Raw genomic sequence first — 26,541 nt, forward strand, 5'->3', positions numbered from 1 at the left:
GTTCCCTAAAGAAATGAAATCAGAGGCCCAATCCAAAAAAAAAAAGCTATAATGGTGTATGTTTATAATTTTTTTCTATTGCAGTTATTTTTTCATGCATATGTACAATATTTTAGCTACAATGATAAATTGTTCCTTTGAGAAAGTGAATTTTGATTTCCAAATAATCAACTTGCAAACAAATTCATGGAGTACAACTTGTTTATAATTTGGGAAATATCTATATTGTACAATTAGTCCCTCTATATGGGGCACACAAAGAATGAACATTGTTTCTGTTTAGCACCATGGTCGACAAAAGACAACATGACTTGCTTACTCTGGGTGCAGTAGAGACCCGTCCAGCCTGCTGTACATTTGCATTCTCCATCATAGGCGCTGCAATAGGCTCCGTTGTGGCAGTTGCATGTATGGATGCAGTTTGGACCCCAGTGCGCAGGTGGGCAGGCTGAAATCAGGAGAAAGATGTCAGTTTTCTGAATTAGTCACCAGGTAGGGAGAATGTTACCTTAAATTAAATAAAAACATTAAAATATCCCAATTTACCCTAAATAAATATAATTTTGTTCCACTTGCATAGCGAAAAGACGGTTGGACTTAGAGACATGTTGGAGTTTCACCTTAGATATTTTCATTGGTGACCTTAAGCAGCCATCTAGATTCTAGAACTTTAGTTTCTTCATCTGCAAAATGGACAATATTTTTCTTACCTATACCCTAGAGATGTTGTGGGAAAGTATTCGCAGACTTAATGCACTATAGAAATGAGTTGCTATTCTTACATGAAAACCTAAACTTAAAACTCATGTTAATTAGAGAGTGATACACCCCAGGGTTTCTTTAAATATCAAAACCTCCTGCTGTATTTAAGTACTTGTTTATGGAAAATTAACTAAAAAAATTAGAAATAAAATAAATTTGTAAAAATTCATGTGCAATCATCTTTTTTTATTGTGCCACATTGTAGAAATGCTTATTTTATTCCATGAATTAAAAATAAAATAAATTTTTAAAAAAAGAAAAGAAAATTAACTATTGATTTGGAGGAGACATGGCAAGAAGAGGCAAAAATAGTTCTAAAACAAAAGATGAAAATAAGGTTAAACTACCTACAAAATAATGAGCCCAGATCATTGATTCAATTTACAAAAATTTTAACTAGATGCAACTTGTTAGGAACATACCTACTATAGTACAGATAGTGGCCTAATAAAAGAATTAATTAATCTAAAGTTTTAGGAATTAACTAGGTAAAAAAAAATAATTTCCCATACTAGTTCTTGCAACATTTAAACTGTAGCACTGACTTGGGAATATCAAATATCAATATGACTTAGGAATATCAAATTTTAGTGATCATCTGGTTCAACCCTTTTATTTTATGTATTTTTTTGGGGAACTGGTCTCACTATCTCATTCATGCTGGAAAGTGCCTCTTCTCAGTGGTCCTTTGTTCATAGGAACTACACTGATGTTGGGCTTAGTGTGAATACCCTTTCAACGTTAGCCCTATCACAGCTCAGAACTCCAAAACCCCAGCCATCCAATAGCCAGGAGCAGGGACTACAGATCTCTGCTGCCATGCCCAGCTCCTTTAGGAAAGGCGAATGGATTTGCTTAAGGTCCCATGAGCAGCATTTGTTCTTTATCTATTAGGAAGAGGAAAAAAGCACTTAATAAGTGCCTACTATGTCCAGGTACTGTGCTAACACTTCACAAATATTATTTCATTTGATCCTAACAACAATCCTGGGAGGTAGATCCTTTGTTATTCCCATTTTACAGTAGAAGAAACTGAGGCAAACAGTTTAAGTGACTTACCTGGGGTCACATAGTTAATTAGTATCTGAGGCTGGATTTGAATTCAGATTCAAAGCCCTTCACAACCTACTTTCCCTGATTTTTCCACTGTTCTTTTTCTTTTTTTTTTTTTGGAGGGGGGAAGGCAGGGCAATTGGAGTTAAGTGACTTGCCCAAGGTCAAGCTAGTAAGTGTGTCATGTATCTGAGGCCAGATTTGAACTCAGGTCCTCCTGACTCCAGGGTTGGTGCTCTACTCACTGTGCCACCTAGCTGCCCTCCACTGTTCTTATACCTTAGGTTCCCTAGTGCCACCACTCCCAAATATACCGTTTGATCCAGTGATACGGGCCTTCTTGGTGGTCTCAAACAAGACACTCATCTCTTGGCTCTGAGCATCCTATGCCTGGGATGCTCTCTCATCTCCACCTCCTGCGTTCCCTGGCTTTCTTCAAGTCTTAGCTAAAATCCCATGTTGTACAAGCCTTTCCCAACCCCTTTTAATTCTTATGCCTCCCCATGGTTCATTATTTCCTATTTATCCCATTAGTAGCTTGTTTATACAGAGTTGTTCACATGTTATTTCCTCTGTTAGCTTGTGAGCACTTTTTTGTATCCCCAGTGCTTAGCATAGGGCCTGTCACATAGTGGGCACTTAATAAATACTTATTCATTGACTAACTGGTAGGTCTTCCTCAGTCTAGGTCCAGCACTCTACCCACCATGTTACCTAACTGTCTCAATATATAGATAAATATAGTGCTTTCCCCCCCAAAGATTACAACAAAAAGCAGGAGCAAAGTTATCTAAAATATTGGAAACTCCTTAATTCCGCAATCTCATTTGCCCAAGTAGAGGAGGTATATTTTATGTGATATTTTATAATCACCTGTTATTTCATTAAATATTTGTATTGGGTTTTTTCTACAGATACAGTGAGATTACCAGTTCCATTGTTGATACACATGCAAATTTCCATGTGTCTCATTCACTAAGTTTTATTTGACAAAAGGTTACATCTGGAAATAGGGGCTTCCCCGTCCTGTGAAAGCTATCTACTCCTTTATATCCATCTCTTTCATTTGCCCAAGTTTCTATGTTTACTACAAAGCCAATTTTTCTCTTTGTAGAATGTCTGTTAATCATCTGACAAGATATATTAAGTCATACAAAGAAATACTGAGAAAGTATCATGAATGTCAGAAGTTCATAAAGAAATTAATGAAATCAATTATTTTCAAGTGGACTGAAGGCCCTCTGGCCACGCTAAGTAAACTTTATGATGGTTATGGAAGCAACTTAAATAGAAATGTCCTATTCATGACGCCAAACACTTTTACTGTCATTGTACAGATCTCCTTCTAGCACATTCTGCTCCCGAAAGTGAATGAAAAGACAAATTCCAAAATAAAGAAAACTTGAAGAGAAAAAAAATGTATATTATTCAATTTCAGCAACATTCTGGCTTTTTTTCTAAATCATAATTGTTTCTCAGTATCCAGATGTTTCCCAGAATTAGCATTGAGTCCACAAAAAAAGTATAGCTCCAAGAAAACTATAGCAACATTTGGTGGCATATCAAACACAATATTACATAAATACAGCACACAGGAAACAGTCATATCTAACACTTCCTTTCCCCCAAAGTTGCCTTTCCCATCTCCATACTAGTTATTCAAGAGGTCTTACATTATTCTTCCTCAGAAATGTGGAATAGCCTCTGGTACTCGCCCAAATCAGAAAAATCTTTGGCTCATTCAAAATGTCTGTTAGTGAAAGGCTGCTTGTCTGACTGCTGCTATGAAGTTTAAACTGCCCAATGAACTGCTCAACCCAGAAGCTGCTGTGCAAAATAGCAACACAGATATTTCTTGATTCCTCTTCTATGCAGAGGAAGGTAGGCCAGATTTCAATGTTGTGGGTTTAACGATAAATAGTACCAGATTTTCCTAGTATCTAAGTTACTCCTTATTTATATATTATCTTTTGAAGTGGTCATTTTGAGCCCCTAAGGAAATTATTTTCAGTGATTTCACATATACTATTATACTGACATTCACACACACTCATCTCTGTGCCTCGTGGTATGGGGAAAGCAAATCAGAGGAGGTGACATGAAGCCTCTTGGAGAAAATAAAGGGCAGCTAGCCACTCGGAGAACAGACTAAAGTCTGCGGGCAGTGTGGAGACAGCCCTGAGGTTCAGGTTCAGAGGTCTACTCGGGAGGTTAAAACTGTAGATTATTAGCACAGTACAATGAAGAAACAGTCTACTAAATAATAATAATTAGTATTGATGTAGTGCTTTAAGATTTGCAAAGGACTTTACAAATATTATCTCATTTTATTCTCACAGCACCTTCTGAGATAGCTGCTATCTTATGGCCTAAAAGTTCCCAAGGTAATTTTTGCCCTGAGAGAATTTGTCTCATAATTAACCACACTGTCTTTCAATAATCTTGAAAAAAATTATTTAAAAATAAGTGCTAATAAATTATTCTAAGAAGATGCTGCCTACTAATAAGAAAACATATTAAACTTACGCTGAGAGCAGTCACTGCCAATCCAACCAGGGTAACACTGGCAAGATCTGTCAATGGGATTACAGGTTCCATTGTTGGTACATGTGCAAATTCCCCCACAATTTTTTCCAAATCTACCACTGGGACAAACTGCAGAGAAGTCAAAAGTTATTATTGAGTGATTGAAGTATATGTTATGTTTTCCTGACTTTCTTTTTTGAAATGAATGAAAGTGAAGAAAGGGACTCAATAATAAATAAAAACCACAGTGAGAGACCACCAATACCAGAAAATTTGCTTTTCTTTATATTGTTTTTTCATCTGAGATTATCACTCAAATGAAAATAATACAGTTCACAGAATAAATACATACATACACACACATATATGTATATGTATATATATGTATATATTTTTAAAAAAAACAAGCAATGAGCCAGGTTCTCCTAAGCTAGAAAAATATATTTTTTAAAAATTGTAGTTATATAATTGTCAAAAGACACGGTTAGGTGTATTTCCTTTGGGAATTTCTGGTCACTGTATTTACCTCTGATAAATTTCCTTTACCTTCATTACAAAGAGCTCCTGTGAAGCCAGGTAAGCAATCACACAGTCCAGTGATATGGTGGCAGGGTCCACTGCTGTGCACACACTGAGGACATTTCTGGCTGCAACGGTGTCCATAAAATCCAGGTAAGCAAACTGAAACCAGAGAGAAAAATCATGGTAGTTTTCCATTTTACTTTTTTCTTTTTATTTCCTATATCAAAATTTAGGTTAATGGCAAAGAAGAGGACAAGGTTTGTGTTGCCAGAAATGGCTCATGAAATTCTCCAGAGAATAGAACCAAAGATCTGTAATGGCCTTTAATAATGAAAAAAAGCAATTAACAATAATAAGGTCATTTCAAATACAACTGAGTCACCTTGCGATTTATCTGTTCTTCAAGGATTGTAACAGCAGAAAAAGAAATGCAGAATATATGTGAGAGAATTTTCTTGCTCAAAAGGTTTCAGGTTAACAGAAAGTGATGGTTTTAGTGGTTTGGTTTGCATTTAACTAAAGTTAATTTACGTTTGCAAATTATTTTCACAACACAAAACTTTCCAATGGACCAATGTTTACATTAATCCTAACTGCATTTATGAATACCAATCTACCTCTATGCTATTCCTCTTTATAACACTCAATTAATGAGGAATGGCAATAAGAGGTAAGAATGGCTACTAAGGCAGTAAGGTACCGGTAGAGTCAATTCAAATTTTATGGACTGAATAGAACATCTGCAGGTCAAATGATTTTTGATCGCTCTCTGTAAGACTGATGTAAAGATCAAGTAAAATATCTGAATGGTTTTGCCAATTTCCCTATGTTAAGGTTTGAAGTCTGATTATTTAAACAGGCAATTAAGAATAGAATGGAAAATAAAAGCATTGCAGAGAAACTGCCATTGAGGTGAATTCAGCAAGGCATAAAGAGAACAAACTACATTGTTTATTCTAACCTCTAATTCTATTCTCTAATCTCTAAAGTCAAATGATATGTCTTCCCCAGCTGTTATGCAAAAAGTTTAACAAAGAGAATTATTCTCTACACAGACCCCAGAGAAAAGGAGGAAATAAAATCCTGCTAAGTTACTTACTTCTTTGACAGGTGGTGCCTCTGAAACCTGGTGCACACTCACAGATTCCATCGTCAGGTGAGCAGGATGCACCATTTTTGCAGTGACATGGCAGGGAGCAGTTTGGGCCCCAGCGCCCTTCAGCACACACACTGTCACAATGAATACCTTTAAGTAATTGAAACACGGGGTTATCTTATCAGTGGGAGTTATTTCAGAGGTAATTAAATAGGAAGTAAGGCATTGATGGGGCAGCTAGGTGGCGCTGTGGATAGCGTGCCCAGCCTAGAGTCAGGATCTCTTTTTCCTGAGTTTATATCTGGCCTCAGACACTTACTAGCTCTGTGACCCTGGGCAAGTCACTTAACCCTGTTTCTCTCAGTTTCCTCATCTATAAAATAAAATGGAAAAGGAAATGACAAACCACTCCAGTATCTTTACTAAGAAAACCCCAAATGGGGTGACAAAGAGTCAGACATGACTGAAAAATGACTGAACAGAAAGGCATTGAAACAGAATTGTCATAGTTTTTACATTAGAAATATTCAGTCCCTAGCGCATACCAATTCTAGCACCTTATCATGAAAAGAATAAATTGGAGATACTTTACCCCACAAAAAAATCTGTTTGACAACTAGGGGGGTGGACTAGATAACCTTTACAGTCTCAGCTTTAAATCTATGATCTTATGCAAAAGAGGAGGAACAGAGCATCTCTGATATAAACAGAAATTACTACATTTTCCCTAAACCCTCCCCTCTTCCAAACTTTCTCATTTCTATCAAAGCCACCACTATCCTTCTAGTGTCTCAGATTCATAATCTTAGCTTTATCCTAGACTTACCCTCACTCTCCCTCATCCATCATATTCCATCCACTCCCAAATCTTACTGCTTCTTCCTTTATAATATATATTTACATCTGATCACGTATTTCTACTCATATAGCTACCACCTTAGTTCAGGCCCTCATCATCTCTCAATTAGATTATTGCAACAGCTTTCTAATTGGTTTCCCTGGCTCCAGCCTCTCCCCACTCTAGTCCATCCTAAAGTGATGCCAAGGTAATTATCCTTAAGTGCAGATCTGACTGTGTGATTTCCTTACTCAACCAGTGGTTTCCCATTGCCTCTAGGATCAAATACAAACTCCTCTGTTTGGCTTTTAACACCCCGTGCAACCTACTCCCAACTTTCATTGGATTTCATTGGGCATCACTTCTTTTCCTGCGCTCTGTGCTTTTACATTGGCAATTCTCATGTCCTAAATGCTCTTCCTTCTTACTTTTACCTCATAAGAATCTTTCTCTCCCTTTAAGATGAAGCTTAGGCATCATATTCTGCATGAAGGCTTTCTTGATTCTCCCAACCACTAGGGCCCTCCCTCCCAAACTACCTTACTCTGTGTATGTGTGTATGTGTGTGTATACATACACACATACATATATACATACACATACTGTATTACATATATTATACATACATGTGTATGATAGATATGACGTCATATATAGCATGTACAGCTTATTTATTAAAATTATAAATAACTTTATATTTGTACTATCTGTATTTTTATATTTAATTGTTATCTCCCCCATTAAAGAGAGCAATAATGTAGAACAGATTACTTCATCAGAAAGAGAATGGGCTAGATAACTTCTGAGTTCCTTTCTAATGACATGATTCTACGAGAACAACAAAAGCCATCTTTACATGATACAAACATTTATTAACATTGCCTTGGTTGTTCCCTATCATTGCATTGCTTAGCTCCCAATGACTCCACATTTTCTAACTCTACAGAGGTTAAGATATCATAAAAAGAGTGTAACTCTGAGAGCTCAAGAAGCTTTTGTATGAGAACTCTCCTTTATAGAGTCGATTACAAACATTTTGTACACGACTTAAAAACTAACAGCGAGATCAGTATATGCCAGTTAATTTCCCCCTAAAACTTTTGCTTGTTGCTGCATCACAGTGGGGATATTTATCTCATCTTATGTGTCTATTATCATTATGCCCTCTATTGAGAACTAGGAAAAATTCGATCAATTCTGAAAGCTATTTAGGCAATGAATAAATGGGCAAATACATATCAACCAGGCGGTCAACAAGCATTTATTAAGGGCTTGCTTACAATGTGCTTACTCTGCTTAGTGCGGCCACACATATAAAGAAAGGTCAAAACAGGAGTACTGCCCTTAAAGAAGGCAAAAAGGATAGAGAATGAGGAAGAGTCATTAAAAGATCATTGATAACTTTGGAGAAGACTATACAGTTGAATTATGAGATTGCAAACCAGAATGCAAAGGTCTTAGAAGCAAGCAACAGGAAAACAGCAGGAGGAACCTAGTGAGATGGCTTTTTCAATGAGTTTAGTGGAGAAGAGGGAAGAAATATGAGACAATATCTGGTCAGAATGGTTGGATCAAGTGAGGGCTGTTTAGGAATGGGGAGATACGGACGTGTTTTTAAGGTGAAAGTAAGGAACAAATAGATAGGGAGAGGCTGAAGATTACAGTGAGAGTGGGGATGATTGAGGGGAAGGGGACAACTGCTGGAGAAAACAGGAAGGGGCAGGATCAAGGGGGCATGTGAAGAGGGATCCATCTTGGCACCAAGAAGGGTCACTTCCTCTAAGAGACAGGGACGAAAGAGGAGACAGTGGGGGAAGATATCTGGCTGATCTGAGAAGGGGAAGAATGTTGAATGGCCTCAATTTTTTCAGTGGAGTTGAGGGGGTGGGGAGAAGAGGATGCTGTGGGAGACCTGAGAGATTAAAAAAGTTTGGAATAGCCTGTAAAACATAAAGAAAACATAATCTGCAGAAAAATGTATATTTCATCTGGCATAGGTTTAGCATCTCCCTTATGAGGTACTAACCTCAGATAACTACATGCAACCAGGTAGTATAATGGAGTCAGATGACTTGAGTTCAAATCCTGCTTCAGACATTTACTAGCCATGTGACACTGGGCTAGTCACTTTGTAGTTCCTCATCTGTAAAATGATAATAGCTCCTACCTCCCACATCACTGCTGCGATGACAAAATGAGTGAACGTATGTAAAGTGCTTTGCAGACCTCAAAGACCTATGTAAAAATTCTAGCTGTTATAAATCCAAATTTCCTAAAATGTGAAATACTAAGTATGGGACTATATCTGAAATCTAATTATAGCGGTTCACGTTTATATCGTATTAGTACTTCACAACAACCCTAAGAAGAGACAGTACAAGTATTATTTGTATTTTACAGATAAGGAAACTGAGGCTGAGAATTTTTACTTGTCTACCATCAAATAGTTTTGAAGTTCAATTCAGAGTTACAATTCAATAAGCATTTAAGCAAAAGCCATTAAATATGTTGAGCTTCATCACTTGAAGGTTGTTGATATTCTAAAGACAAATTTACAAATTGCCATAATTTACTTTCTATTCAACTCTAGTCCTGGGGCTTTCTGAGACTGCTGGTCAAGACTCCAGCCACTGACAGCTGTGAAGTAGACATGTGTTTAAGAGAAGCTCTATTCAGACTCCTGGCCTGTTATAGTCTGTGCTTGTTTAGGCAAATTCTGGACCTATGGGCTATACCTATATAGAAATATACTGGGGTAGAGACTAGATGATTAAATTAATCAATATCCCCCAAGTGAATCTGTGTGCGTGTGTGTGTGTTTGAAATGATGGAATCATTAGATCATAGATTTAGAGCTGGAAGAAACCTCAGAAAGAGATAGAGAAAATGCAATCTGTCATTTTAGAATTTAATAACTTTTCTAGTAGGAAGTGTTTTTTAAAAATTATATATCAATTTCCTTCTTCTGAAATTCAAGTCCCCCTCCTCTTTTTTTTTTTTTACTATCTTCAGCAGATAGATAAATTTAGAGTCTGAATTTAAAGTCAGGTCCAATTGGTAATTGAGTTATCAGAGGTAAATGAGCCTATGGGTCTTGTCAAATTTCTTCCAAGACATCAAACTTGCCCATATCTCAAAGGTCTACCTTCCTTGGGTTTTCTCTTTCCAAGACTCTTCTTCTCTGACCTCCTGTAACCCTAATTTGCCTCTTCTTCCCTCTCTCAACACTTTCAAGTATAAACTGGTCTTCAACAGTATTTGATTTTATTTTAGAATTTAGATTTATTTTCCCTAATATGGACTCTTTTATCTGACTATTTGAACTACTTCCATATGCCTCCTAGATTATTTTTATTAATGATTACGATATTTATGACAAAGAATTTAATTTACTATTTTAAGCACCTATTATCTACATGCCACTGTGCAAAGTCCCAAGTATACAAAAATGAAATAAGTACAAACCTTGACTTTAAGAATTTACAATTCTAAAAATTTAGTAGGAGGAATTGTATCTTATGAATATTCCATTTATAAATAAAGACATTCAAATATGTATAATGTATGTATTTACACATACAGAGACAAATCCTCAAGGAACAAACACATTCTGAATAACTGAGGTTTAAGTAAGAACAATTTTGTATATATTTGCCAAATTATTTTCCTAGAACATATATAATATATATGTATATATACATATGTACACCTATGTATGTGTGTGTATACACTATCACAGAATCATTGCATTTCATAGATGAAATAGATTTTAGAGATCATTTAGTTTAATATTCCCATTTTATAGATAAAAAACTCAATTTTAGGGATGTTAAGTGATGCATAGAAGGTTATACAAGTACCTAGTACCAGAAACAGTAAAATTCCAATGTTATTTCTACAATACTATGTGTCCCAAATATAACCTGTATACTTAATAGAACTGAATCTGCTTCTATGACTGATAATGCAGGCTAATCACTTTAAATATTAATTCTCATTGTATAGTATTGTAGCTAAAGAAGGGTTGGGTTATTTCATGTTGAATGTATACTGACACATCCTTTCAGTTGTCATTTTAGTCTGTTTTGCTGTCATTTTGGTCAAAATCTGTGAAGAAAAATTCTGCTCGCTTGGGATTTTAGTTGAGATCCTAAATTTAGTTAAGAAACACAGATTCACAAATCAGGATTTTCTGTGCCTTATCTTGGGGAACAAGGAAAACAGAGACACAATTGTGGAGGTAGAGAAGCAGTGCTCATTGTGATATGGCTCACTCTCTTAACAAGAAGAATGCGGCCACTAGATACAGGAGAAATGAAAGCTATATTTCTGGTTTTACACCAGAAAAGGTAAAATATGATGAAGCTCGAGGGAAAAAAGAGGCAGATGTCCCAACTGGTAGGAAAGTTAAACATATTTTAAGTGTACCAGGTCAGAGAACTATCATCTCAAATTAAAGCTCCGGAATACTGGAAGGGAAGAGAACAGACTCCAAAACATTGATACTGAATTCTAAGATGGTGACACAATCATCTGCCCCATCAAAATGGCCTCTCTCCCAGTAAAGCCCTATTTAGAACACATATTTCATTTTTATAGAGTCACGGAGAGTTCAAGCACTTGTAAGATTTCCCTGATTTATAATAAGTGTTGTTCTCAAAAATCACACTGCTTCCATGAATACTACCTCCTTGCCAAATGACACTTCATGTGTCACATAACCTTCTGAACAAGAATAGGAAAGACAAATAAAGTAACTTAACTTTCTCAGCTGATGTTAAAACAATATTTTGCATCATAGAAGCCTCTTACAATGCACATACTTGTAGCAGGTTTGTAGATGATTAAACATCCAGGCTTGGGCTAAAAAATACTACAATTTTTAACCAGCAGTGTTTACCCCTGCCCCGGATTAAAGTTTTTAAGTCTAAGTATAGTATACTTTTAAAACCTTAGCAGCCTTGTTCCATCTCTATGTGTGCTCACAGTAGGTGATCTGTACATTTAGTAGAGGCTTCATTTTAGAAAGAAATTCATCTGTAAAAAAAAATGTCACACAGTAGGCTAAAATAGCCAGAGAACAATTTCCCAGCTCAGAAGAAAAATACCAAGATGAGTCAGTCCAGGCTGCTTATAAGCAACAATTACTTGAAAGCTAAAAAACCAATAGATTTTCATATGGTAAATTGACTCAATCACTATATGATGTCCCTTGCTAAATATAGGCACAGCTTCATAATGATGGACAGCCTAATTACATCATTATGTTGTATGGAAGGATCAATGTTATTTCCTATGGAGTCTTTATAAGTCTAAGGCCAGACAGGATGATTTGAATTGCCAATTCCTGTCTTTCGTGACCCAGACAGTGGAATGCGGCATTTTCTTCCAGGCCGCAGGCCAACATTCACGTCCTCTCTCATGCAGATTTAGAATGTGGCTTCTACCGTCTGGATCTCAACCAAAGCAGATAGCCACATAACTACCAGTGAATACAAGGATATCTTGATGTCCTCTTAATACAACTTAAGACATTAATATAACAAAGGCAGATTTGGTGTGACAGAGCTCAAAGAAATTAACCTTATCTGCTTATTAGAAAAGCCTTTACTTCATTAGAAAAAAAAAAGTGTAATCCTTAGACTTGTGGAAGAGGTGGTTGCATCTGAGTTCTACGGATTTGGGGAAAACACTTTCTCCCAGATAAAGTAACCTCCAAGACAAGGAAACAGCTATAGGGTTTGTACTTAACTTCCCTACAATAGAATGAACAAGAATAATTCTATTTTAAAAGGGCCTCCACCATCTTAGAGATTTCCTTCCAACATAGGGAATTCTGGTAGGACTAACCTCAGAGAAATGCATTTCCCAGAGGAACAAATCTGACTTTTAACAATTCTTGTGACTCCAAGGCTTGCACACTCCTTCATTTCCTTTTCTGCCATGGAATGCCATTAACTGGCTATGTACTCTAAATAAGTCTAAAAAGCTATAAAAACCCAGCAAAGAAGCTGAAGATGCAGCTAGTCTGAGCAGTCTTCCTTATTGCACATTTCAGTCTGATTTCTCACTTTTTGACCCCCATCTTATAGACATGTAATTATTTTGCTTGTTTGTATTTGTATTTCTAACATATTTGGCATAGTGCTTGGCATGTATGTATACTGACATATTCTAGCTAAACTAAAACCCCATCTTCTACAAAAAGATTTGTCCAACCTCTCCTGATTTTAGTGCCTTCCCTCTTTATTTCCTGTTTTTTCTGTATATACCCTGTTCGTACATATTTGTTTGTTTGTTGTCTCACCCATTAGACTGTGAGCTTCTTGAGGGCAGGACTATCTTTTGTCTCTTTTTTGTATCTTCAGTACTTGATTGACTAAGCTTCATAAATGTTTTTTCATTCATTCATTCACTCCTGCAAACTAAGTTCTCTCTTCTAAAAAGAGTAGCAAAACTCACTGGCTTGTCACCCATTATCAAACTGTTTCATGATGTAATGGGAGAATATTTTTTTTCAAGTCCCAAGTCTAAACTCTCATTTATGTATTAGAAGTACAGGAAGCAGAAAGTTAAAATAGACCTTTCTAGGTAATCCCATGATTTACTAAATATAAAAGTGACTGAATTTAAAGCTGAAAAATGCTTAGCAGTACTGGTTTCCCTCTATTGATGATGTGATTTTTTTAAAGGTTTGGGAATATCTAACCTATCTTTAATTCAACACCTAGTTTAAAACTGCAACATTTTACTGAAGAGGCAGTGATTTTTTTATTATATTTTTGGAATTACATGTTTTAAAAATTGTTAATGATTCTATTCTAGTCATTACAAGACACCCTTCTAGAACAGTATGGCATTTTGATTTTTTTTCTTGATAATTTAAAATTACTAGAATATTTTTCATTTAGCTTGGATTCAAGTTCAAATAAAATTTTTTTAACAAAACAGGAATATTTTAACACACTTGAGACACTCAGGTGTAATGCTAAATATCTACATCTCATCAGCAAATAACACTGTTCTCATGGACAAAACAAGTATTACCTTGATGGACTTTATAATTAAAATAGCCAATTATAAGGCAACATAATAAAAATGAAACTCCCGAATATAGTTGACTAATTGGTTCAAAAGAGCAATCTGGACCTACTATGTTTTAAGATCATGTTTGTTTAATGAATATCCAAACCTTTGGAGACCTTTCAGATTTATAGTTTTCATTTGTCTTTACAGCTTCTTTTAATTTCCACTTCTTCTCAAGTTTCTGATTGCATTTTGTCTGGACCTCTCCTCTGCAGTTATCATACTCTCTCTTCTATCATAATTATTTTTACATGTATTTTCCTTCTATTAGAGTGTAAGAAGGTCCTATGTATCTATCTGTATATCTCCAGCACCTAATCTAGTACTTTTCACATAGAAGCCATTTAATAAATGGCTATCAAATTGAACAGAAGTCACTCAATTATAGAGGTTTTGCTTTACTCTTTACTTATATTTGCATTATTTTCTATGTTTCTCAATGAAAATCATAAGATCAAATCTGGCAAAGACCATAGAGGTCATTTAATATGATGCCTTTACATTACAGATAAGAAAAATGATGCCCAGAGAAGTGAAATGATTTTTTTGGGATTATCAGGTAAGTGTCAGACATAAGCTCATGAAGATGTTCAACAGTATTTTATCACTACTAGGGGTTTTGGTTTTCCTCTTTTACTAAAAGATTGATGTATGTCATTTCGTTGAAGGAGAGAAAGGGGGCTGCAAAGGACAGTGTGGGCTTTTTTATTAGTTGTTTCTTCTCTCTAAAGCCTCTGATTCTTACCTGACCATCCAGGGAGACAGTGGCAATAGCCAGTGGTGGGATGGCAGCCATCAGCATGACTACAGTCGCAACGTTCCATGCAGTTCAGCCCATATGTTCCATCCTGTCAATATAGTTGTTCAAACACATCAATGAAAGACATGGAAGATTATAGAACATAGGATTCAGAGAAGGAGAGACACCACGATAAGGTACATTATCTATTATCTATATATTATTATATATTATCAATAAGGCACATGTCATTTTAGATATTTGGAAATAACTACCCTTTTCTGCTTTTCTTATTTCTTTACCCACTTAATTGAAAGAATTTCCTACCTTAGCATAAATAATATCCCTCCAAAAGGTTTTACAATATAATTTAATATTGGTTAAATGAAAAAGTTAAGATAATGACATTTAAATAAGACTTTTCAAAATAAATTTTAAATAAACTATTAAGTACAAGTCTACAGATCCAGTTCAGTCTAAGCTCATCTATCAGTTACACTAAACCATAAGTGAAAGAAAAAAAAACTCATTTTTTTTTCTTCTCCTTAGCATCTTCATTCTGTTGAAGAGTAAGCAACAAGAAATTTTCCGATTTAAGGGTGAGACAGATAAATGTGGAAAGACTGAATCAGAAAACCTCATACTTTTTAATCTCTCCCACAGAAACAGATGTTAGAATCTCTCCCACAGATGTTAAAAACATAAGAGTTAGAATCAGAACGGCCAAACATGATGGTGCCTGCCTGTAATCTCTGCTGCTTGGAGGCTGGTGAATTGCTTGGGTTCAGGGGAGTTCTGAACTGCAGGAGGGCTAAAGGTGTCCACGCTAAGTCTGGCATCAATATAGTGAGCCCCTGGGAGTGAAGAGTCATCAGGCTGCCTAAGCAGGGGCAAACCAGCCCAGTTTAGAAAAATGGCACAAGTTGAAGCCACCATTCCATTTAGCAGTAGGATCAGGCCTATGAATGGCTGTTACACTTCCGGGTTTAGTGACAGGAAGATTGAGTCTAAAAAAATTCTAGAAGAAACTTTAAAGATCATCAGATTTAACCCCCTCATTTTACAGAAGAGGAAAATGATATTCGGGGAGGTTAAGTTACTTGGCCAGGGTGACATGATTAATAAATGTCTGAGGTAGAATTTGAACAAAAGCCTTCCTGACTCTAGATCCTGGCCATTCTCCACTATGCTATGCTGCCTCTTTATGTATTAAGTGGAGGGAAAAGTAAGATTCTTCCTTTTCTTTACAGTTCTATGTATACAATGGGCTGAAAAGATTAGAGATGATTTGATTCTATAGACTTTTCATTTACATGTTTATTTTAAAACAGTTTATCTAAAAGTCATATTTTTCCCATCTTTTAGAACACAATATCATGAATTTCAGTATATTCTGAATTATAATGCAAAACTTTATTGAGGTATCTTGACATTTTATTTTTATAAACACATCATTTTTCTGTAGGACAAGAGAAACCAAATGTTTCATGAGCATGGCACTTAAGTCTGTAGGAGAAGGATATTACAGTTTTTCCCTCTCATGCTAGAGTAGCTACAAGGGAAGACATCAGTAGAACTCTCCCAACTGAAGAAAATATATCATCACTGTACCTGACAAAGGGAAAAGGCATAGAATCAACAGAAAACATGTGTGATGTTGGTATTGACAGCATAATGATATTCCCCAGGAAGATCCATGCCAAAGAACATCTGAGGGTGATAGAGTGCTTATATGTTGGGGAGGGGGTGGGGAGGAAGAGTAGTATCCAATTTAAAAGTCGGTTTGTTGATACTTGCCTCTAAAAGTTAAAAGTCTTAACAAAATAATTTTAAAATTCCAGAGCAGAACAACATAATAGAACTTCAGTAGAAAAAGAGCTTAATTTGCTAATACATTTGATGTATAAAAAAGAGAAAGTTTATGATATTCAAGAGTTTCCTTTGGCCTGTACTGTAATTGGATTGTAAAGGAAAGAAAATCTTTAAAATACTGAAAATTCGCTCAGAGCTTAGATGTGATTTGGTGAAACCTACTTAGCACCTAGGGAATATCTAGAGCATCCAGGGATAGAGCCTTCATGTGGTCTATTAGCAGTTTTTTTCTGTGCCTTTGAAAATGGAGTTCTGCTTGGATGAAACGGTGAGCAGAAAGGGTCTCCTCTGCTAGTGGGCACGCTTCAATCATGCTGCATTTCAGCTACTTTCATATCGTGATCACAGTATGTTCTCTGAAGACAAAAATACTGTAGACGGAATTCAGTGTCTCGGGTGGAAAAGGCTGAGAGAGAGGTCTAATGGAGGTAAGTCAGTTATGCAACTAGTACTGATTGACAGGTGTGAAACTGGCAAAGTACTCCTTGGAGCCACGGAAATAAAAGGGGTGTTATATTATTAGACAATGCATGTAGCTAGTTTCCTGATGTATAAAACACAAGGGTTGAACTAATTCACAGAAGCATACATTTAGAGCTGGAAAGGATTTCAGAGGCCATCTATTTTGACCCACTCCATTTATAGAAGAGGAAATTGAAGCCTAGGAATATTAAGCCATGGGTCCAAAGGTAGTCAGCATTAGGGATGAGATTGGAAGTCAGATCCTCCAACTTGAGAATCAGTGCTCTTCCTACTCTACTATGACCTCTGAGGGCTTTTCTGGCTCTAGATGTTATGACCTTTTATCTGCCTGTAAAATATATAGGCTTTTATGTTCTAAGTAAACAAGTGAATAGCATGATTTTTGTACTAGGGAAATACTAAATATTTGGACTAGGAAATACTAAGCAAATTTACTACCCCATAAATAGATAAGATTTAACATTTTTATACATTTTAAAGTGCCATATAAATATCTTAAAGTGCTCTAGAAATGGGCTCTGGTACTTCTTTGATAATCTAAGGATTACTATGATAAGCACAGACTGGATGCTTATTAAATGTTAATAACTTTTGTATAAATGGAGAAGAAAAAACCAAGAGTTATATTTAAATGGGCAATGGAGATCAAGGGGAAGGAGAGAAAAGGAAAGAATGCTAAAGATGATATTTTTTCATTGCCTGCCACCATCCAGATGCTTAGAGTATTGCAGACTACATGGAAGTTTCCCAATTCCCTTTTTTATACCCCACTTATATCTCCCATTTTTACAAACACTTTCCTAAGATCTGAATCCAAAGAATTCAATAATTCTACTATCTCTCTGGGCTTTGTTTAAATTGACCCAAGCCATCCAGCAAAACAGCAGAAAATTCTCAGACAGAAATTCTTTGGAAGAGAGAAGTTCACATCCTCTCACAGTTAGATGTCTTGAGTTTTACCTGGCAAGCAAATTCACATTTTTCCCCTCGCCATCCAGGAGCACATGTACAGGTTCCATCCAGAGCACTGCAAGCTCCTCTGTTCAGGCATTCACAGGTTGAGTTGCAGCCAAAGCCCCACTTGCCACTGGGACAGTTGATGGAGCAATCCACACCATGCCAACCTGCCACAGCAGAGTGCCATCAATATGTTGAAGAAATAAAGGCAGCTATTCATACTATTTATAGCCACACTGATCTCACATCACCCATACTTCTTCCCCCATTATCTCTCTCTCCCTGCTGTCTCAGATGAAGAGGTGGATCTTTTCCTTGAAGACAAGCTCCTCTAGATGTACCCTTGATACCACCCCTTCTTGACATCTCCAGCAGATCAGTCCCAATCTCTTTAATCTTCATTCTCTCCCTTTGTACATCATCTCTCTGAAGTTTACAAACACGTCCCATTTTTTAAAAAATCCTCATTTGATCTAACCATGCCCACTACCTATTGTCTGAAATCTTCTCCCCTTTTTGACTAAACCCTTTGAGAAAGTCATCTACATTAGGAACTGCCACTTCCTACTCTTCTCACTCACCAATGAATCTGTTATCTATTTTTTGATCTTATCATTTAAACAATCTTCTCCAAAGTTATCAATGATTTCTTAATTGTCAACTCTAATGGTATTTTTTCCTCAGTGCTCATTCTTTTTGACCTCTCTGCAACCATCGATACTGTAGATCACCAAGTCTTCCTGGGTTTTCATGACACTTTTCTCTCCTGCTTCTCCTCCTTCCTATCTGACCCTGCCTCAGTCTTTTTTTTTGGATCTTCATTCAAGTAACACTAACTGCATATACCCTCCAAGGCTCTGTCCTAGGCCCTCTTCTCTAAATTATCCCACTTGGTGACTTCACCAGTTCTCAAAGTGTTAATGACATCTGTGCTGATGATTCCCAGAACTATATATCCAGCACTAACTCTTCTTCTGGGTTTCATTTCTGTAATACCAACTGCCTCTTAGATATCTCAAAAGAGATGTCCCCAAGAATCTAAAACAGAACTCATTACCTTTATCCTTGAATCTTCCCCTCTTCTAGACTTGTCTAATTACTGTGGAGGGCACCACCATCATCCTAGTCACCCAGGCTTGCAACCTTTGCCTCCTCTCATATTCACTGCACATACCCAATCTCTTGTCAAATATTGTCATTTCTACCTTTACATTTCTTGTATCTATTCCCTTCTCTCCATTCACACAATCACCATCTTAATACAGGTTCTCATCACCTCACACCTGGACTTTTATTTTAATGGCTTTCTGGTTGGTCTTCCTGCTTCTAATTTCTCCCCATTCTGGTCTATCTTCAACGTAACTGCCAAAGTCATTTTTCCAAAAGTGGAGGTCTGACCATTTCATCCTCACCCCTACCAAATGAACTCCACTGGCTCCCTATTACCTCTAGGATCAAATATAAAGACCTCCGTCTGGCATTTAAAGTCTTGTACAACCTGACCTCTTCCTACCTTTTCAGTCTCTATTCTATTATAGTTACTGCTCCCCTCCATGTCCTCTAAAACACAGCTACACTGGACTACTTACTGTTCCTCCCCCTTCTTCCCCCACCCCCCACTCCTGACATTACGGCTTTGCACTGGATGTCTCCCATGCATAAAAATGCTCCATCTCTCACTTCTACCTCTTTGCCTCCCTGGCTTCCTTCATGACTCATCTCAAATCCCACCCTCTACAGAAGTCCTTTCTGGGTCTCTCCCCACCCCTCCCTGATGCCTTCCTTTTGCCTATTCTGAATATATCTTGTATATACCTAGAAGCATTTATTAAACACCTGCAAAAGCATAATAATTACCTGGCATTATATAACGCTTTAAGATTTGCAAAGTGCATTACAAATATCTCATTTTATGCTTATAACAAGTCTAGGAAGCAGGTGCTATTATTGTCTCCATTTTACAGATGAGGAAACTGAGGCAAGCAGAGGTTAAGATTTGCCCAGAGTCACATAGCTAGTAAATCTCAAAGGCTGAATTGAACTCAGGCCTTTCTGATTCCAAATCCAGTGTTCTATCCATCACACCACCTAGCTATCCTACTACCAGGCATTGTGCTAAGTGCAGGAGGTACAAAGAAAGGCAAAAGACAGATAGTACTGTCTCTCTCTTTATAAATGTAAACTCCCTGAGGTCAGGCATAGTGGTTTTGTCTCTGTATCTCAGTGCTTAGCACATAGTTGCTGCTTCATACCTACTTATGACTGACTGATTCCAGATGTCCAGCAGCAGAGCACTGGCATGCAGGCAGTGCAGCAGGTAATACGAGCTCTTCTAACTAAGAGAACAAAGCAACACCTTGGCCCAGCTCTTCTTGTAGCATGTATTCTCTGTCTACAGAGAAGTGCCAGCATCAAACAAACGTGAAGGAACTATTGGAGCGGGGGTTATAGAAATCTCCTTAACATTCAGTCAGACCCATTGCACTATACTGAGTTTTATAAGGAGTTAAAAGTCTTTTCTAAAAAAACCCAGCAAAACAGCACAAAACAAAAAAATGAAAGTGTATTTAAATGAAAAATTATTATTCTTAAAGCACAATTAATCCATCAATCTTGGCTTCTTGGCTGCTGTTACTCCTATAGATGAGTGAGTACCTTCTGACTCTCCCACAAAATGGGGAGAGCATTTCTTATAGCAATTCTACCACAAGTTTCAAGTTTCAGGTTAACTAACTTGATGCATGGACAGAGATGTATAACTGTCTGCCTGCCTTTTTTCCCCCAAAGTTGACAGAATCACAGGGTTTTCAAACTGGAAGACACTTGAGCTCATCTACTTGAGCTAACCCTAACCCTAACCCTTCATTTTATGGAAGAGGAAACCTGTGGCCTAGAAAGTTAAAGAGACTTAAGCTAATTAGTGGCAGATCTGGAACGAACACTTCAGTGCTATGCTTCTTCCACTATACTTTGTTGCTCACATAACTTCACATTCTATCTTCTTCATTGCAGGCTCACATATGGGGTCATTCAGACGTTCTTACCTGCTTTGCAGGTACAGGAACCATCTACCGGAGAACAAGTGGCATCATTTTTACAGTTGCACTGAGAAGAACAATTTATTCCATATGTTCCTAGAGGACAAGGAGTAGAACAAGTAGCATCCTAGAAAAGCACAAATAAAAAAATACATGAATAATGAAAACATGTCTTAATCATGTTAAGTGTGAGTTCTAGAACCCATACAGAATTTTAGTATCCTTACCTTCAACTTTGTAATGCCACTGGCCAATAAACTTCTTCTAAAGTGTTGTGATACTCTCACCAGTATATGGTCTGTTAAATATAGACTTTAATATGATCTGGCTGGCATCGGCTCTGCCCCAGTTTGGGATACAGTGTTGTATAGCCCATGTTGCTAGGCAGTCCTAACCAAATTAGTTTTGCATCATTTATAGGGGGGATCGTATTGCCTAATCAACAGTAACAGTTTTTATCATGACTAAAAAGAGACAATGTGATTGTAGATTAGGAATATTACTATAAATTTATGTATATTACTATATTTACGTATATTACTATAAATTTGTGTATTTATGTATATTATTATAAATTTATGTATGTTACTATATGTATGTATATTACTATAAATTTGCATATTTATGTGTATTACTATAAATTTATGTATATTAAATATATAAATTTAACAGAGCAAATAAATATTAACATTATCTTAAATCATAGTGTTCCACCTTCCTTGCCAATGAAACAACATGATTAGTAGGTGAGTATCTGAGAGTCTATATTTTTTTCTTTGAGTTTGGAAAATATAAGAAGACAGAGAGGTGATTTGTTAAGTAAAAGTGAGGTGTGACAGTTTTTCATGTATGAATGGTAGCCTCACATTTACATAAATATCTTCAATTTATATAGTAACTTAAAATTTACTAAGTACTTTCCTTATAGTAACCCTATGAGGTAAGTAGAATAAACATTATCATTCACATTCTACAGAGAAGGAAACAGGCTGGAGAGAAGTGAAGCTATTTGCTAAGGCCAGCAATTGAGTGTCAGAGCCAGGACACAAACCCAGATCCCTCCTAGCTTCAAGTCCAGGATCTTTGTATTATGCCACACTGCTTTTTCAAGGGCTTAGGATAGATATAAAGATTAATTTTTTGACATTTGAATGTTGTTAAACACAAGGATAAATTTTTAAAATGAAGCTGTAAAATCACCTTCTTTTATAGTCTTTAAAAAGAGGAAAGACTCAAAACCTGGAATAACTCAAGTGTAGTCCTGCCTTCAAGTTGTAGAATGAGCAAGATTAAACCACTACCAGCTTTTCCACCTCTCTGATTCACCACACGTATGCTTGAAAAATGTAAACTCTTCATGCCATAGTTTGCTTATATTTAAAATTGTGAATTTAATATGGAATAGCTCAGCTTCTCCTAAAATATACTTTGTCAACTGTTTAAATTAAATAAAAATAAGAATAAATAACAAGTAATAAGTCTTCATATTTGCTTTAGTATATTTTTCTTTTTTTAAAATCAGACTTTCTATTTTCTATTCAATAATAAATATTTATAATTACATTTATATAAATTTATATATATATATATATAATTTATAATTATGTTTTTCCATCCCCTTTCTCTCTTTCATAGCATTAGGGACTAGACCTCTTATTGATATGGGGAACTCTCAGCTGAGGAACCTCCCTCTATCAATGTAGGTCAGAAACTTTTCTGCAACTTAGAGAGTTGCCTAGAGCGGTGGAAATTTAAGTGACTTGCCCAGGGTCACACCACCAATATTTGTTGGAGATAGGCCTTGAATCCATGTCTTCCTGGCCATTCTCTAGTCACTATGCTAGGCTGCTTTCCTTTCAGAAGGTGAGTAATTTCTGGAAAACGTATTTATCGTGGCAATTTTCATGAAGATGCTACTTGCTATATTCTCCAGATTTCAACTCTTTCCTCCTCTAAACTTTACCTCATTAGATCTCCCCGATTCAGGCCGAAGTTAAAATAATTCACCTTAAATCCAGGCGCACAGAAGCATTTCCCTGTCACGCTGTCACAGTCGGCACCGTTCTGGCAGCCACATAGCTGTCGACAGGATTCCCCATAGAATCCAGGTGCACAGGTTTCGTTGCAGTAGAGTCCAGACCAGCCTGGTTTGCAAGAACATTCTCCAGAAACAGGATGACAGCTGAGGGAAAGGAGCAAAGGGAACAGATAACTGCAGTAAATAGGCTATCAGTCAGTCAATAAGTGCCTACCACCTGTCAGGCCCTATGCTAAGCACTGGGGATACAAAGAAAGCCAAAAGACAATCCTATCTTCAAAGAATTTGCACGGAACCTAATAAGGGAGACAATTAGTAAACAAATCTGTACAAACAAGAACTATGCAGGATAAATAGGAAACAATTAATAGTCAGAAGGCACTAGAATAAAGAGGGATTGGGAACGGCTTCCTGTAGAAGGTAGGATTTTTACTTGGGACTTTAAAAAGCCAGAGAACCTTGGAGGTGAAGACGAGGAAGGAGTGCATTCCAGGCATGGGAGACAGCTAAAGAAAATCCCCATAGCTGAGAGATAGATGATATGGTTCCTGGAACAGCAAGGAGGCCAGTGTCCCTGGATTAAAGAGTATGTTGTAGGGTATAAGGCAAAGGTGGGGAACCTACAGCCTCAAGGCCACATGTGGCCCCTCTAGATCCTCAAGTGCTGGCCTTTGACTGAATCCAAACTTCACAGAACAAATCCTTTTATTAACGGGGCTCATGTTGGAGGTGACGTCATAGCTGAGCCATGAGAGGGGTTTGAGAGTCCAAGAGTTGAAGAGGAAGAGGATTCTAGGCATAGGAGGTCAGAGATGTACAAGGAAAAGCAAGCTGTTTTCCCACGAGCTGATCTGTCACTCAGAAAACCAAGAGAAGTCTACCTCAAGAAAGAGACCTGAAAACTATAGGCATTCACCATCTCCAGATCTCCTGAGGCTCAATGGGCTATAAAAAAATCCACCAATAAATCTCATTTGGATATGTAGTTTAGATGTGGGTTCACTCCTTTTTCTTTTCTAGGAGATCTATTTTTAACCAAAGATATATAGGCAATTACAAAAGATAAAATAGATACTTTGATTTAAGAAACTGAAAAGCTTTTGAACAGATAAAATTTATGTACCTAGGATAAGAAAGGAAGGTAGTTGAATGGGGAAAAAAATCTTTTCATCAAATTTCTTTGATAAGAGTTTGATAACTAAGATATGTAAACAATTAGCAGATACATATGTGTACATATATGTCTATATACAGAGACATATATATATAGACATATATTTTATGACCAGTAGCCATTCCTCAACAGATAAGTGGTGGTCAAAGGATATATACGAACCATTCTCAAGAGAATATTTTAAAGAATTAACCACCATATGAAATAATGCTCCAAATCACTAATAATAAGAGAAATATAAATCAAAACAACCCTGAGGTCTCATCTCAAACCCCAAATTGGTAAAGATGATGAAAGAGTTCAAGAGTCAATGCTGGAGGGGCTTTGGGAAGACAAGCATACTGGAGCATTGTTGGCAGAGCTTGATCAATCAATCGGCATGTATGTCTGGCTCTGATATCTGGGCATGCACAGAGGATAGGATGAGCCTCCCAACAGGCATAATAAGCAATTTAAAATTAAATGATAAATAAAAAGCAATTTGAAATTATGCAAATAAAGTGACTAAAAATCCACACCCTTAGACTCAAATTCCATTACTGACAAGGAGCCCGTTGACAAGAAGAAATTCTCCATAAACACCAAAATATTTATAGCAGCACTTTTTGTGATAGTAAAGATTAGAAAAAAGTAGATGCCTATTAATTGGGGAAGAATAGCTAAAAGAACTATGGTACAGAATGTAATGGAACCCTGCTATAAGAAATGATGAATGGATTGAATACAGAGAAGCTTAGAAAGATCCACATGAAGTGATGCAGAATGAAGTAAGTAGAGCCAAGAAAACAACATACAGAATAACCATAATAATGTAAATGAGAAAAACTATACACATACACACACATATCAAAAGTGAATGTTATGGAGCAGCTAGATGATGTAGTGAGTAGGGCACCAGCCCTGGAGTCAGGAGGACTGGAGTTCAAATCCTGCCTCAGACATTTGACATGCTTATTAGCTGTGTCACCTTGGGCAAGTCACTTAACCCCAATTGCCCTGCCTTGCCCCCTCAAAAAAATTTTTTTTAAGTGAATGGTACAAAATTACAAAGAGCAATCATACCTTAAAAGAATACATATAAGAAGACACTGTTAAGCCATCCCTTTGCAGGAGGTTCAAAAGTACTGTATATTGCACATGTTATCAGACTTTTTCACTGTATTAATTAGTTATGTTGATTTTCTCCTCTTTTTTGTATTTTTAAAAAATTACTAAATGGTAAATATATATAAATATGCTATATAGTATATATATATATATATGTATATGCTATAATACTATAATACTATAATACTATATAAATATATAAATATACTAAACATAAGACCAGCTTGCTCTTTGAGAGGAGGGGAGGGATACTGAGGTGATATAAAAAAGACATTTTTAAAAAACCCTTCTGAGAGGCACTTAAGAATTCATTATCTCTCTGAACACTTTCCCCTCTTCGAATCATAGTATCAGCACATAGATTTAGAATTGGAAGAGATCACTGATATCAAACCTTTCATTTTACAGATGGGTGAACTAGACTGAAAGAGAACAAATGACTTGCCAGATACTACAACTTAAGAGACAGAATTTAAGCTGCATAGATCCCCTGGTTTTTATTTTTGTTATTATTTGCTATAGCAGTACAGGAGAAAATTTACAATATGATGATCTGTTCTGATCCAGAATGCAGTCTCTCAGGTGTGAATATTAAGGCAGTGAAAGAGCTGTGAACAATGGTTAATCAGCTAATTAACTTTCTGAAGGATAGTAGATGTGGTAATAAGTAACACTACTCTGAAGTTAATAGCCCATGTGAATGGTATGGGGCTATCTCTAATATTCACCTAAAAAATCTACCGAACAAGTCTCCATTTTTCTTTCTTTCCCTCTTTCTTGCTACGTACTTTTCTCTTCTAAAATTTCTCTTTATTTCCTCTATTTGTCCCCCTCCCATTGCCTCTCCTTTTGTGTATATCTTATTAGCACTCATTCTTCTCCATGTCTTTCTCTATCTCCTTCTTCTTCTCCCTTCCTCAAACTGGTCATAATAAGAGATTGAAGTATACTCCTTATTTTTGGTACACTTAACAAAATTTAAAGTTCCATGTTATTAATTTTTTTAATTATTTTTATTAATTTTAAGATACCTTGAAATATTAAGTTTCCTGTTATAAACTTTAAAATAAGATGAGAAGAATCTTATATGAACATGTGTGTGTGTGTGTGTGTGTGTGTTGAGCTTTCCTGCATAATAGCTCTTTAGGGTAGAATTCTTTTTTTGTTTATTCATTCTGCCAGCGTACTTCCTGACTTTGGACTTGATGTTATGGCTGGGCTCTGTGGCAGGGAAAGTCTGGACTTGGCCT

General features: G+C 36.5%; 1 protein-coding gene across 1 annotated transcript in view; it reads right to left on the reverse strand.

Moving 5' to 3' along the window:
* Positions 1–26,541, reverse strand: part of MEGF10 (multiple EGF like domains 10) — a 91,276-nt gene that overhangs the window by 25,528 nt on the left and 39,207 nt on the right. Inside the window, exons 9-16 of the mRNA XM_036762622.1 lie at positions 22,980–23,154; positions 20,979–21,099; positions 17,938–18,101; positions 14,629–14,731; positions 5,963–6,109; positions 4,888–5,022; positions 4,342–4,470; positions 320–448 (exon numbers count right to left, since the gene is read on the reverse strand). Of these exons, the coding sequence (XP_036618517.1) occupies positions 320–448; positions 4,342–4,470; positions 4,888–5,022; positions 5,963–6,109; positions 14,629–14,731; positions 17,938–18,101; positions 20,979–21,099; positions 22,980–23,154 (1,103 nt within the window). The remainder of the gene's footprint in view (positions 1–319; positions 449–4,341; positions 4,471–4,887; positions 5,023–5,962; positions 6,110–14,628; positions 14,732–17,937; positions 18,102–20,978; positions 21,100–22,979; positions 23,155–26,541) is intronic.

This window comes from Trichosurus vulpecula, chromosome 1, assembly GCF_011100635.1.
Source record: "Trichosurus vulpecula isolate mTriVul1 chromosome 1, mTriVul1.pri, whole genome shotgun sequence".
NCBI classification, from domain to species: Eukaryota; Metazoa; Chordata; class Mammalia; order Diprotodontia; family Phalangeridae; genus Trichosurus; species Trichosurus vulpecula.